At 49.0% G+C, this 14954-nt stretch overlaps 1 protein-coding gene across 8 annotated transcripts in view; it reads left to right on the forward strand.

The window, feature by feature from the left end:
* Mroh1 (maestro heat-like repeat family member 1) overlaps positions 1–14954 on the forward strand; it is an 82884-nt gene that overhangs the window by 26573 nt on the left and 41357 nt on the right. For all 8 annotated transcript variants that reach the window (XM_013520095.1, XM_013520096.1, XM_013520097.1 and 5 more), the window contains 6 exons: positions 5586–5717; positions 6163–6325; positions 6536–6634; positions 11124–11275; positions 11659–11799; positions 12123–12215. In XM_013520095.1, coding sequence (XP_013375549.1) covers positions 5586–5717; positions 6163–6325; positions 6536–6634; positions 11124–11275; positions 11659–11799; positions 12123–12215 — 780 coding nt within the window. The remainder of the gene's footprint in view (positions 1–5585; positions 5718–6162; positions 6326–6535; positions 6635–11123; positions 11276–11658; positions 11800–12122; positions 12216–14954) is intronic.

The following is a 14954-nucleotide window of genomic DNA, read 5'->3' on the forward strand; positions in this document are numbered from 1 at the left end:
GTGCCATTATGTGTGATGTGATATACCAATATCAGTGTCTGATAGTTGGACAGGAGGTGATGAGGCCTTGCCATCTGAAAAGGTGGCAGAGCATTAAGGGTAGGGTGTAGCACCTGACCACCTGTGCAGTCCATAGCAGGCCAAGTGTCCTTATGCTTTTCATTCCCTGCTATTTCTGATTTCTCCTGTTTTCTACCCTTTTTTATTTTGAGTTTGTCTCCTTTTCTGTGGTGCTAGAAATTGAACTCATGGTTGTACACATGCAAGGCAATTATTCTTCCACTGAGCTACATCCTAGGCTATTTTATTTTTGTTTTTTTGAGACAGGCTCTCATTATGCAGTTCAGACTGGCCTTGAACTCCCTGTGTAGCCCAAATTGCCTTCGAACTTGTGGCGATCCTACTGCTTCACCCTCCCGAGTACTGGGATTACAGGCATGTTCCACCATACCTGGCTTGCCCTTTTTAGCTTTTATTTTGAAATGTCTTGCTAAGTTTACCAGACTGGCCTGGCACTTGTGATCCTCTTGCCTCGGTCTCCTGAGTAGCTCGGATTACAGGCATGCACCACCATGCCTAGTCCCCATTTATGCTCTTTTAACCAACTTAAAACATTCTCCCTTAGCTGGGCGTGGTGGCACACACCTGTAATCCCAGCACTTGGGAGGCTGAGGCAGGAGGATTATTGCGAGTTCAAGGCCAACCTGGGCTACAAAGTGAGCTCTAGGCCAGCCTGAACTGCATAGCAAGACCCTGTCTGAAAAAGACAAAAAAAATTCTCCATTATCATTTTATGTTTGATTCTGATCCTGATCTTATAGGAGGGTATGGCTGTTTTCCTGACTGTCTTACACTGGATTCTCCTGCCAGCTGCTTCCAGAGATCTGGGCAGCTTCCAGCTTCTACTGTTCACTGTATCATTGCATTTCATCTGTTAGCATTTTACTTATCATGCACATTTGAAATCTCATAGATTCTCTTTTCAAAAGAATGGGAACAATAGGGGAAAGTCACACAGCATTCTTTGTGTGAGATGCTGATAGGTGTTTTGGAGGACATATATTTCACACTGTGAGCTCCTGTTTTTGTTTTTGTTACCGGGAACTGAACTCACGACCTTACGCTTGCGAGGCAGGCGCTTTGCCGCTGAGCTAAATCCCCAGCCCCCTGTGAGCTCCTGTCTGGTGTCTTGTTTTAATGAGCCTGGAGGCCTGTGTTGTACAGCATGTGTCTCAGTGCAGAGGGCACTAGATGTCGCCAGTCTTATACATGTCAGCCATGGTTCAGCCCACAACAGACTCCTCAGGGCTGTCTGGCCATGAGGAGGAGGGATCTGGGCAAGAGAGGCAAAAAAACAGTAAAGTCCTCTTTTCAAATAGTGACTGAATTGTTTTCCTCCCTGCTTCCAGTAGCTTCAACTTCAAACATTCCTCTCTGGTTTGCAGTCTCTCTCAAGCCATCCCAACGTGAGGAGATCTCATGGGCTACCAGTAGCCATGAGGATACTCAAGTCCCACACAGAGGCTATCAAGGCCAGGGTTACCATCAGTGTGCAGAGCTGATGATGATGGCCACTCAATGTTAGCTATGTGCACTCACTATTGGCTAGAAATGGAATTGGTTCCAAGGTCGTTTAAGGGACATTAGAACCCAATATCAGATTATAAGCCCTTGACTCTCATTCAGCTGGAGTGGAGACTTTGGTCCTGGATTATCTAGTTGGATTTGGAGATAGAAATAAACTTAATTTCCTCTACTGTATTTGTATAACACAATGTACTTCTGTGACCAAATGTGTGGGGTTGTTTCTCCATACACCAAATAAACAATAAGTCCCACAGTAGACATCAGCTGGGCGTTTTCCTACTCAATTCTGTTCCAATGCCATCTACTTGTAGTTAGCATCAGATCCTGCAGGTTGAGGGCTCAGTCCCCAAGACTATCGCTGATTTAGACAGAAGAAGTAAGTCCCTGGCTATGGCTTGTGCCTCTGACTGATCAGCCACAAAGTAGAGTTCCCACAATCTCCTCTTCAGGTTCAATTAATTTGCTAGAGTGGCTTATGGAGCTCAGGAAACACTTAAATTTACTGGTTTATTATCAAGCATATGACAAAGGATGCACATGGGCACCAGATGAAGAGATACAGAGGGCAAGAGGTGTGGGAAATGATGTAGAGCTCCCATGCCTCCTTGGTTGCACCACCCTCTGGAGGTGACTATCTGGAAGCTCCTTGAACCCTGTCCTGTGAGGGTTTTATGGAGGTTTTGTGGACATGATTGATCACATCATTGAGTGTTGGTGATCAGTCTGTTAGTCCCATTTCCCGCTCCCCTCCCTGGAGGTCAAGAGTAAAGCTGAAATTCACTAACCTCTAATCCTGCCGTGGTCTTTCCAGTGAGCAACCCCATCCTAAAGCTGCATAGTGCCGCCAATCCCAGCAACCACATCATTAGGTTACAAAAAACACTTTGGTGACTCCAAGGATTTCAGGAAATCAAGCAAAAAGCAAATGTATGTATTTTATAATATCACATTGTACATAAAGTTAAATTGGAATCTCCTGAATTGACCAGCCTTTACACATTTCATGTTGTAGCCTTAGGGATGCACTGATAGCCTTGGATGCAGGGGATGATATGACCACCCTTTGACCTTTGAGTTACACAGTGAAGGTCAAGTATGTAGATTGCCCTGTCAACATCTTAGCCCACTTAGCAGACTCAGTCAGGTCTGTGAAATGGCTCTGTGACCCCCTGACAACATCAGAACCATTGAGTTGGAACTTCATGTGCACGGCTCTGGTCCTGTCTTGTGATGAGCCAGCCTTGAACTTGTCCCTTTGCTGTGTGCCTCCGGCCCATCAAGGCAGATGCAGTCATTACCCCAATGTAGTGTCTCCCTGCTATGGTCATGTCACTCTGTGTAGAACCAGGTGGAGCCTGATGGAAAACAGCTTTTCACTGTTACCCCTACTTGGCTTCTCTGCCCAGGACACTTTGAAGAACTGTGTGTAAAATGGAAACCAAACCTTTCCTTTAAAAATGAGTGCCCAAGCCAGGTATGGTAGTAAACCCAGCACTTGGGAGGCTGAAGGAGGGGGATTGCCATGAGTTCAAGGCCAGCCTGGGCTACATAGTTCAAGGCAAGCCTGGAAGCCTAGACTACCTAATGAGACCCTGTCTCACTCCCCATCCCCAAATAGCAGCTGGGAGTAAAAGTACAGGACATTTTTATTTTCTTCAATTGTACATCATGTTCCACATTTCCAAGGCTGGTCCCATCTACCTTCAGTTGGGAGGAGGCCCTGCTTAGCCCCCTGATGACAGGGTGGACAGGGCTGAGACAAGTGCAGATGGGTCAGTATGAGACAGTTGAAACAGAGCACCACAGCAGAAGTGCTATGCATGTGTTTTTAAAAATGTAGATTCCTGGAACATTTTTTATGGAGAGAGCATCTTTATCCAGGTCCAGGGTCTCTGGCCATAGAACCCATCCTGGTTCCCTGGCCCCTGCTGCCAACCTGTTGCGCCATATTAAACAGACACACCCACAACTACTAAGTGGGCCTGGGAATTCAGGGCCAGTGTTTCCTTTCCTCCCTTTTGTTTTTCTGGAAAAAAAGGGCAAAGATTCCCCCTAAAGAGTCCTCATACATGTAAGGAGAATTAGCAGTCAAGAAAGTCTACCTGATGTTCCTTAAAAGGTGTTTCTAAGACCAAGAGCCAGGAAGAAGCTCGAAGCAGTTGATCCAGATTAAGTGGGAGTAGATGTTCTGGCTGCTTTATCAGCACTGCTTCCCAGCTTTCAGTGGTTCTGATAAATAGAAGCATACCAATTCATATTAATTTTCTGTTCTTCCCCCAAATTCCCATGGGGTATGCCAGCTATGGCATCTTTCCTCATGCTTGTGAGCCACTTCTCAGCCACAGCCTGGAGGCAGCTCCCCCTGGGGAAGGACTTCTACAGGAATGCTGTCTCACCTGGGCAGGTTAGAAGTAACAGTTCATCTTTATTTATTTATTTATTTATTTTTTTTTTGAGACAGGGTCTCACTGTACAGTTCAAGCTGGCCTGGAGCTCACTTTGTAGCCCAGGCTGGTCTTGAACTTCCAAAGATCCTCCTGCCTCAGCCTCCTGTGTACTGGGATTACGGGTGTGCACCACCACACCTGGCAATAATTCATCTTCTAAGCTAGGGTTTAAATACAAAGCTGCCTGCTGAAGCTGGGAAGGGAAGGGGAAGTGTGTGAAGGCCCCTGGCTGAGATGGCATCTGCTGCCTGACCCTTCTCACCCACCAACGCCCACCAATTCAGGCTGGCTGCACTCTCATCACTGAGGCACCAGTGATTGGGATGGAAAATCTCATGCTGAAAAAGCAAAACCCAAAGCAGTGTCCTGTGAACTGTTGGTGTCACTATAGTTGTCTGTGATCTACACTGGCTACTTCTAGGAACAAAAATGCCATCTACCTGTGGGCCCAGGGATAAAGGATGATTATGTACAACTTGTGCAGTAGACACTGGTGGTGCCCAGTTCAGGGGACCTTGGCATAGTGTGTGGTTTTCTTCACTGAGCTGTACTATTTGTCCCTTGTAGGCTCATGTGTGTACCTGCAGATGGTACACCTACCTACCAAAGTGTGGCTGTGGGTGAGGTCACTGCTGGTGCTAGGCTATCGTGCATCTGACCCTCCTGGTGCTACTCTGTCCAGGATGGGCTGCTCTTAGGGGTTGTATCACTGCAAAGTACCTCTTCTCCCAGGTAGCCAGGCTCTGTCAGTGGCAGCAGCTGGGCCTGGGCCTAGATGTTCACTGGGGTCACTCCACTCTGCACCCCTGATAGCCCAGGCCTTCCAGCATGGGTGGCCAGCCACATCATTTTGGGGTTTTTTTTGGTACCGGGAATCAAAGTCAGGACTTCAAGTTTGCCAGGCAGGCGCTTGTGCCGCTGAACTATATCCCCAGCCCCAGCTACGTCATTTTGAGATGATCTCGTTAAGTTGTCCATGCTGGGCTTGAACTTGCAATTCTCCTGCCTCAGCCTGCCAGAGTATTAGAATTATAAGCATGTATCTCTGTACCCAGTAGGTGGTGGCATGTTTATATCCTAGGGAGGGATCATGGAGGTAAGCACAGTTCTGGCTACAGAGATAGATGAAGAAAGGAGGACTTTTCATTCTTTTTTTTTTTTTTTTGGTTTTTCTCCGGGAACGGGAACTGAACTCACAACCTTGCTCTTGCCAGGCAGGCGCTTTGCCACTGAGCTAAATCCCCAGCCCCGGACTTTTCATTCTTGATGGGAGGTCTCAGTGGGAGATGAGAGAGGTCCCCAGAGCTTTTCACCAGGAGGCCATGCTGACCATGCAAGGAGAACAGGAGCCACTGGCTCATCTGCTTGTTGCTTTTATTGCACAGAAAGTGCTCACATCAGTTCTGAGGGCTCACAGAGCATGGTATGTGTCTTCCCTGTGTTTCAGGTGGGACATTATGTGTGTGGCGTAGTCCCAGTAGAGAGTGCTAATGCATGTGGCGTGTCTGGGTGCTCACTTCTTTTCTTGGACCTTTCCTGTTCACTTCACAGCTTGCACATCCATACCGCGCCATGGTCCTGAGGGCCATGGAAACAGTCCTGAGCAGTCACATCCACAAGCTGGACAAAGACACGGCCAGTGCCATCATCCTTTTGGCCTCCAGTGAGATGACCAGGACAAAGGTAGGGTCTCTGGCTTGCAGGCTTGGCTCTGGTTGGGGGGAGCTTTTTTTCTTTAGCCTCTTTCTGAGAACAGGAATGAGATGACTGGCTTGGGCAGCAGAGGCCCTTTGGTGCTGTGCACACTCTCCTGGGGTGGCAGGCAGTCACCCTGTAATTTTCAGAGGCAGACTGAAGCAGAGCGCAAAGTGCCTGAACTGGTGTCCCTCAGCCTGGCTTTTGGGGTGCCCAGGTCCAGCCCCGACTCGCCGCCCTGTGCTCCACACTGGCTATCTTCTCCCATAGATGCAACTGGCTCTCTAGAGGAAGACTGTGGCATGGTCCCCCTCACCTACACTCACTGGGAAACCTGAAATGGGGTGGCTTGTCCCTGGCCAGCTGAGGGCAAAATTCTTTGTGCTTCCGGAGAGGATTTGGGCAGTCTTCTTCATGACTCTTTGGGGCTCAGGAGCTGGGCTGTGACTGGCAACAGGCTGCGAGCAGCGTCCTGGTGGCTGTGGGGAAGCGGTTCACCAATCAGGTGATGGAGGAGGTACTCAGCAAGTTCCAGCCTGGGCTCCTGCCACACTGCTCTGTGCTGCAGACTCTCTCCAGCCTCTCAGTGTCCAATGGTAGGTGCCATTTTGTCCTGGGTCCTTTTATGTCTCTGAGCAGGTCTTAGAACCTCTGAGGGCCCCCTGTGATCCTGGGCCTCAGCAATTCTGCCACCTACTCAGGCCAGTATGTACTCTAAACTGTGCATTCAGATTCTGGGCCCTCCCTGTCTGGGGGCAGGGGATTGGGCCAGTCCTGCAGACCCTGTAATGGCCTGTCTCTTGCAGCATTCGGCATGGTCCCCTTCCTGCCATCTGTCCTGAGCACCATGCTGCCCATGCTGAGTATGGCCAAGCAGGATGCAATGAGGGTGATGTTCTGCTATGGTAAGATGGCTAGATGTGTCTGTTTACCTTTTTTACTTTCTCTTTCATGGATGCCTCTGTGGGTACAAGAAATACCTGCTTTAGTGGGTGCAAATAGCCTGGTAGGTACAAGAAGGCAGACAGATAGTCAGAGTCAGGGTTCTTTTCAGCAAAGCCACTGCCAAGGTGAAGGACCCGCATTTCACAGATTTGACCTCTGTCCTTTTGTTGCTGCTGTCTGTTTTTTTTTTTTTTTTTTTTTTTTTTGGTTTTTCTCCGGTACCGGGAACCGAACTCACGACCTTGCGCTTGCCAGGCAGGCGCTTTTGCCGCTGAGCTAAATCCCCAGCCCCTATGTTGCTGCTGTCTGTTGCAGGGGGCCCCCAACTCTGCAGATCCCCAGGGGCCTGGGGATGGGAAGAGACAACCTCAAAGCAGTACTTCCATCTCCCAGCTGGCAGTGACTACTCGCTGGCAGGCAGTACTCACTGTCCTCCTACCTTCAAAGAGCTGTGCCTCTGTGGCCTGTGTTTGTCCCCTTTGTCTCTGGCAGGGGAGCGTGGGCATGATGTAGTGTGACCTCGTGTCTAGTAGTGAGTGAAAAGACTGGGTGGAGGGCCTTTCTGTGTGAGAGGATCAGAGGAAAACTCAGCAGGCCTTGGGCTTTTTCTGTTGCTAGGGTTCCTGGGATAACAGGACTGCTGGTTCTGAACCTGGTGGCAGGGGGCAGGCTTTCACAGCCACAGGTCTTCGCATCATTCATCCCTACCCTCCTGGGCTGGGGCGTATTAGAAAGTTCCTTGACTTTTCCCCTGGTGACAGGGTGATGTGTGTGACAGTGTGATAGGGGCCTGGTTTTGATGTGGAAGGATGACAGGGGTAAGGGGTAGCTTCGCACTTTGGGTCACAGCCCACTTTGGTCCTGGTGGCTTTGGGTCTGGAGTCCTGCCTCCCATCACAGTGGTAGAGCCCTCAGAGGGGCTGTAGCTTCGGCTGCCCCTTCTTACAGTCCCTGCGCTCCCATCTTTTCTTGTCCCCTTCCCCTATGGCTTTACTCTGGGGTCTCCCTCTCGCAGTCTTTTCCTGCTTGTGTTTTGAGGAAAGGCCTCCGGTGGTAAATATCCCACCTGACCTAGTTTGGACTGAACATAGATTTGAGACTGAGCATAGACCAGCACCTTGAGTGCAGAGCTTGGGTCAGTGAGCCTGGTAGAGTCATGTTGCATGTGCAGGGCACTGGCTGTTGCCCTCTTGCTTCAGTCCTAAGAATTGCCCAACACGGGTCCTCCTACCCTTGGAGTTGGGGCTGGGGCTGACACTGACCTGCAGTCTGAACCTCCACGCCATCCACAGTTCTGCTGCACTAGTGTCTACTTCCTGCTGTAGCAGGTGAGCACAACCTGCAGGAACTCTTTTAGGACACCCTCCTACCAGGAGTGTTGTTAACACAAGTGGAGCATGCGCTGTTTGCTATGGAGGACACTGTGATCCTGCAGCCAGAGCAGCTTTAGTCAGGCCAGTAGGGTCCATGAAGACCTGCATGAGGCCTGATGGGGTGTGGCGTATGGGCATAGCTGAGGGTGGAGGTGCTGTGCAGAGAACAGGGTTGGTTGTGGCCAGGTGTGGGAGAAGCTGAGAGAGAGGCTCCAGATAGCCGGCCTGACTATTTTCCCCCTGTCTGAGGGAAGCCTGATAAGAAAGGTGACAGCAAAATAGACAGTTCAAGGAAGAGAAACTGGCCAAGAGCGAGGACCCATGAATAGCATCCCTAGGGAGATAAGAGGAGAGAATATATGTGTGAAGGAAGAGCATGTCACTATGAAGAAGTGACTTTCAGAAAATGGAGCTGAGATTTGGGAAGTTGAAAACATGATAAGTGAAATGGAAAACATCACAGAAAGACTGGAAGAGAAGGTTGAGGGAATCCCTGGAAAATGCAGCCAAAACGCAAAGTTGTAGAAAGAGAAAGAGAGAATAGGATTAGCAGCTAAGACCAGGGAGCCAGTATTCCGGAAATGGACACCAGAAAGGTGGGTGGAGTAGGAGGCATGAAATGATCTATTTTGCTGGGACCATCTGAAGATGCTGCAGTCAGAATGACCACTGAACGCCTGCCCCAGGTGTGAGTATGGAGAATCGTATGGCTTTGGCACAGGTTACACAGTACCCCAAAGCTCTTATGGGAGCCTGCACCCCAGATCACAACCTGCCCAGAGAACATCTGACTGTGAGGATAGAATTAAGCATTTTTAGAGTATTAAGGCCCAGATATGTCTCCATCCACTCCAGGTTTACTGGAGGGCATGCTGTATTAAGAGGTGAATTGAGCTGGGAAGGGGGATGCAGGCAGCTGCAGACCCCTAGAGTAGAGGGAAGCTGTGGGAGAACCAGGAGTCACTTGTAGGAGAAGATCCATGACTCCAAGGAAAGCAGCTATGTGAGGAAGAGAATTAGTGGTCTTGAGTGGCTAATCCTGAGCGTGTGACTACTGCTGGGCCAGACCAGCAACAGTGACCAAGAGGGCAAGGGTACAGAAGGGAGATACTGGCCACGAGTGAACTGTTACCCACCCAGTGACTGCTTTCCAAGAAAGGGAGATTGGAGCAGGGATGGTGGATGAGAACTACTTTTTAACTTACAAGTGTGTGAAACTTCTATTAAAAATCAAAATCTGATAGCCAGGTATGGTGAACACACAGCTATAATCCCAACACTCTGAGAGGCTAAGACAGGAGGATCGAACATTTCAGGCCCAGCCTGGGCAACTTCGTGACTTAGTAAGAATCCCGTCTCAAAATTAAAAATGGGCTGGGGATTAGCTCAGTGAGAAAGCTCTGTGTTCAATTCCCAATCCTGTGGCTGTGTGTGTTGAGGTCACTTTTTGCCTAACAGAGTGGTCCTTTTTAAGTTTACTCTTCATTCCAGAATATGGGAAATGCAGAGATTTCTTCCTCCGGCTCCCCTTGGTACCTGCTTATCCCCCCCCACCCCTTTTGGTGTGGATTGAATCCAAAGGCTTTGCACTGAGCTCTGCTCTTTATTTTTTGTTTTCAGAAAGGGTTTTACTAAGTTGCCCAGGCTGGGCTCAAACTTGTCATCCTCCCACCCGAGCCTCTCAGCATGCTGGAATTGCAAGCATCTTTTCTTTTTTCTCTTCTCCCCTCCCCTCCCCTCTCCTCCCCTCTTCTCCCCTCTCCTTCTCTCCTCTCCTCTCCCCTCTCCTTTTCCCCCTTCCTCCCCGACCCCCGTGTGTGTGTGTGTGTGTGTGTGTGTGTGTGTTTTACTAGGGATTGAATCTAGGGCCACAAGCATTCTACACTTTACTATAAGCTTCAGTCCCAGCCCTTCTTACTTTATTTTGAGATGGGGAGGTATTAAGTTGCCCAGGCTGGCCTTGAACTTGTGATCTTGTCTCAACTTCCTGAGTGACTGGGATTAAATGTGAGGGTTATCTGGCTGTAACATATATCACCCATTGATTGACAAGGTTGAGTCAGTGGATCCAACCAGCTGGGCAGGTGTCCCCTTCCTCCCTCACTGCTTCATGTGCATCTGTCCCAAAATTGTACGCTCACAGAGGACAACTTGCCCTGATGGAGAAGGACTATTCTTTGGTCAAGGGTATACTAGTAGCTTCACTGTCCTGCCAGAACTTCCAAACAAGCTCTCAGAGTCCAGTTAGCTGTGGTTGCTTTGTGTGCCACCATGCCTGGCTCTGTCGTCTTCTCTTTTGACCTAGGACCTGCCCCTGCTGACCACTTGCAGATCTGTACCTCAGCCAGGTCTGTGTCCTGGGCTATACTCCCGTAGCCTTCTTCTGGGCTTCTCACTTGAATGTCTACAGCTACTCAGAGCCCAGGTGGTAACATACTGGGGCAGGAGGTCACCACCCAGGCCTTTGCCTGTGCCCAGCAGTGACCACACCATCAGCCCCCAGGCCACAGCTGAGTGGCACAGGCAGCATTGTGCCATCAAGGGAGGCCTGTCATGGCAGATTGGGTATTCTTGAGAGGTTGGTTTCGGTTATTTCCTAGGGCTGCCATAAGAAAGTCCCCTCAAATTGAGTGGCTTAAAGCAATTATGTCCAAGATCAGAGTGGTGGCGGGTTGGTTCTTTCTTGGGGGGTCTTGTTCCTTGTCTCTTCCCATTTTTGATGGTGGCTGTTGATCCTTTGGCTTATGTTCTTCTCTATCTCTGTCACATGCAGCCTCTTTTCCCTGTGTCTGTGTTTCTTCTCTTTTCAGACACTGTCCTGTCAGGTTTAAGGCCCTACCATGACCTCATCTTCAGTTATATCTGCAGCCACTCTATTTCTGCGTGTGCATGAAGTCACATTCTGGGGCTCCAAAAAGGACATGAGTTTGGGGGGTCCCAGCTTAGTCTAGTCCTGGGTCATTGTTCAGCTAGGGTACGGGGTGTGTCTTGTGCAGGCTGTTTGGGGACTTCTGTGGGCAGCAGTGGAGAGCTGGTAAGACCTGTGCCCACAGCTACTCACTGCTGGCCATCACAGCCCTGCAGCACTTCAGCGAGAGCACCCTAGAGTACCTGGCCAACCTGGACCAAGCCCCGGACCCCACAGTCAGGAGGGACACCTTTGCTGCTGACATCTTCAGTGCCTACGACATTCTTTTCCACCAGTGGCTACAGACCCGAGATGCCAAGGTTAGGCTACAGCTCAGAGGAACCAAGGGCCCCTCCTGTGGTTCTTTTTTTTGCTATTCTGCCTGCTCTGATGGTGTGGTCCTGGGTGGTCAGGACACGGTGGAGGGCTTCGCCTGCAGGTCTCCATACCTATGACTGGTGCCAACGTGTTCTCGGGAGCATGTGGTCCTAGAGCCCAGTCATTGTGGAACCCCTTCTGACTCCTCCCTTTTTGCTATCTGGGACACTGACTGCCTCCTTCCTGTCACCATCCAGCTGCTTGCTGTGGTCATTCTGTAGCTACCAGACTTGTTTCTCAGTCCTGTTAGGACCCAAGGGGTTCTGTGTTTCCTCTTGTGATTAGCTCTGTGAGCAGATGAACAGCCAAGCCTACTTCTCTGCAGCTCCGGCTTGCCGTGGTAGCTGCCCTGGGACCCATGAGCCACCTGCTGCCCAGTGAGAAGCTAGAAGAACAGCTCCCCAAGCTGCTTCCAGGAGTTCTCAGCCTCTACAAGAAGCATGCAGAAACCTTCCAAATATCCAAGGTGTCTGAAGACAGGGAGGGTACATTCCAGGGAAGGCCCTCAGATCCGGCCTCACAGGAGTAGCCCTGTGATAGGATTCAGTGTTGGGTTGTAAACCGTGGTATCTCCCGACCACCCCACACTGGACAGGAGCCTGGAAACCTGCCACTCGTTCCTGCTACATCCATCTCTGACCCAGGAAGTCCCTTTCCTATCTCCTCCCCTGAATTTAGGAGGTACAGGAGCCTTCATTTGAGCTCCTCATTTGACCCCAGAGGTAGGGTCTTTGCCCTTCCGGGCCTCTTCCTGGGAAACTGAAGCCCTCCTCTCCCTGCTCTGAGCAGAGCCTGGGCCAGATCCTTGAGGCAGCTGTGAACCTGGGCAGCCGCACCCTGGAAGTTCAACTTGATGCCCTTCTGGCTGTTCTGCACTCTCAGGTAGGCTAGAAGGGGGTGCAGGGGGCTGGGCTCTAAGAGTCTACTTGCTTGGTGGGGGTGCAGGAGTAGGACTTGGGTGGGCAGCTGTGCCTGAGGAGCATGTGGTAGGTCCTCATCCTGATCTAGCCCAGCAGTGGCATGCCTGTGTGACATAGGAGCCAGTGGGAGGAAGGTAGCAGGTGTGGGCAGCCAGCAGACACCAAGAGCTGGCCTGGCTGGCCTGAGAGGGCTCAGAGAGAGCTCAGCTTGGCAGCTGGGTGACATTGGTCAGGGGAGACCTGAGACCACCCTGGGCTCCTAGGAACTGAACACAGAGGTGAGGGGAAGGCCCAAGGATGCTATGAGGTGGAGCCAGCAGAGGGGCTGGACTGCAGAGGCAGGGGTCTTGAAGACCCCACTGGAGAAGATCAGAACCTCCTAACCTGGGATGAAGGTGGCCTGAGAACCTTGCTGGTCACAGTGTGTACAGAACACTAGAGACCCAGTGGCAGTGATATGAGTCTATAGGAGAGAGAAGAGGGGCAAGATGATGGGGGCCATGATAGGCCCTTGAGGAGATTTTGTGAAAGCTACATGGATTTACTTCCATGCTCCAACCCTCAGCTGGCTCCAGCAACAGTGGCCCCCACCTGGCCAGCATGGACAGCTATGTCTCAGTCTGTCAGACACATCCTTGGTCACAGTGGTATTAAGGGGAAGGGTTAGAACAGAGATAATAAAAAATAAAACAAGTATTGTAAGTATGTGATAATGACTTCAAAGCTCTATGAAATGGATAGATCCCTAGAAAAATTTTAAATATCAAAATTGTTAGAAGCAATGGAGAACTTAAGCCAATAAAGAAGCAGTAGTAACTCTTAAGACCTTCCTTCCTAAAAGAAGCGTAATGCCTAAGTAGTTTTAAGGTTTAATTCTATCAAACTTCTGAAGAACACTTCGTGTCCTGTACAAGTTGGTTTGGAAGTCAGAAAAAGATCCTGAGCTTTTGATTCCAACCCAGACCAGAACATACAGGAAATCAAGTGTGTGATGAGAAGGATGTGAAGATCTTGTAGAAAGAAACAGCCTGCTGAGTCTAGCACTGGCACTGTCAGGTTACCTCACCCAGGAGGGTTCTATAACAGTGCTCAGTTTTTTTCAGGCCTTAACAGCTATGAGTGTACATCGTTTGTCCCAGTGACAGACTAATAGAAAATATCATTTGGCTTCAGTCAATGCAGAAAAGGCTTTCAATATTTTTCTATCATTAAAAATTTTGATATACATGCGTTATCTTCTCACAAGGGATATGATCATTATATATTGCAAACATAAACTAATAAAAAATAAAAATTGAAGCAGGGTGTGGTGGCACACGCCTGTAATCTCAGCACTCGGGAGGCTGAGGCAGGAGGATCATTGTGAGTTTGAGACCAGCCTGGGCTACAAAGTAAGCTCAAGGCCAGCCTGAACTGCATAGTGAGAGCCTGTCTCAAAAAAGAGCCCCCCGCCAAAAATTAAAAAAAAAATAAAAATTGAAAAAACGTTTTGACTTGGAAAAAAAAAGTTTTGATAACTAGGAGCCAGGTGTGGTGCATGCCTATAATCCCAGGACTCTGGGGGAGATTGAGGCAGGAAAATGGCAGGTTTGAACCCAACCTAGGCAATTTAGTGAGACCCTGTGTCAAAATTTAAAATTTTTAAAAAGGGCAGGAGATGTAGCTCAATGCAAAGGCCCTGGTTTCAATCCCCAGTACTACAGAAAGACAAAAAGCACTAAACAGCATATTTTTATAAAACCTATAAAAACAAAGAGAGTGATTATAACTGGTAGGTAATGGGAATGGAGAATTGGCTTAAAAGGGAAATATAAATACAGTATGCAAATGCTAAGGAGGTAGAAAAGTGTGTTATTTCTTAGTGTTTATGTCTGTTCAAGTCTTTTGCTTTCCTGTGGAGTTTTAGGGTTTTTTCATGTTGATCTGTAGCAGTTAATTTCCTTGTTATATTTTTTTCTTGCTTTATCTTTTGATTCTAGTATTTTTTCCATGTAAAATTGTTTAATGTTTACATCATCATTTATCCATCTTTTATGTTGTAGTTTATATTTTGTTACATAGAGAAAAGCCCTCCAAATCCAGTGATTATTTTCCAGATTCTCCACTTTGTGCTGTACTTTATTGTTAATTCCACCTGGAGCTCACTTGAGGAGCTTTATTTTTTCTCTGAATGACTCCCCCCTCCCCCATGACATTCGGGACTATGGTATGTACCAGTCACCACAGAGCGAATCCTTGAGACAGCTGCTCTCCACCACTTTGCAGTCACGGTAGGCTGGTTATGGAGCAGGTCCTTGGACTGCATTTGTGCTGCTAGTCAGTGTCACCTGAAGGGCCCGCTGGAAGCTTAGAGCAAAGCTGGGCCACCTTCCTGCTTACTTCCCCATGGTTCTGTAAGGACAGCCATTATCCAAGAGGGCTGCCTTGTGGCCAGGGTCTTGCTCTGTCCTGTTGGCCACCTCTTTTGGCTCGTACAATGGGCTCTTCTGAGGACCCTCTGCACAGATGCCCTGCTAGCATCCTTTGCGGTGACACCAAGAAGGTGAGTGGAGACCTGGGATGTCACACCTGGGTTATTGAACAATATACTAGAGATGAGTGGTTCTAGAGATGAGTGGTTTCCAGCCTGTGACCTGGGGAATGGGAAACTTTTCTCTCTTCTTTTCTTTTCTTTTCTTTTCTTTTCTTTTCTTTTCTTTTC

This window comes from Chinchilla lanigera, unplaced genomic scaffold, assembly GCF_000276665.1.
Source record: "Chinchilla lanigera isolate Chin_1 unplaced genomic scaffold, ChiLan1.0 scaffold00053, whole genome shotgun sequence".
Classification (NCBI taxonomy): Eukaryota; Metazoa; Chordata; class Mammalia; order Rodentia; family Chinchillidae; genus Chinchilla; species Chinchilla lanigera.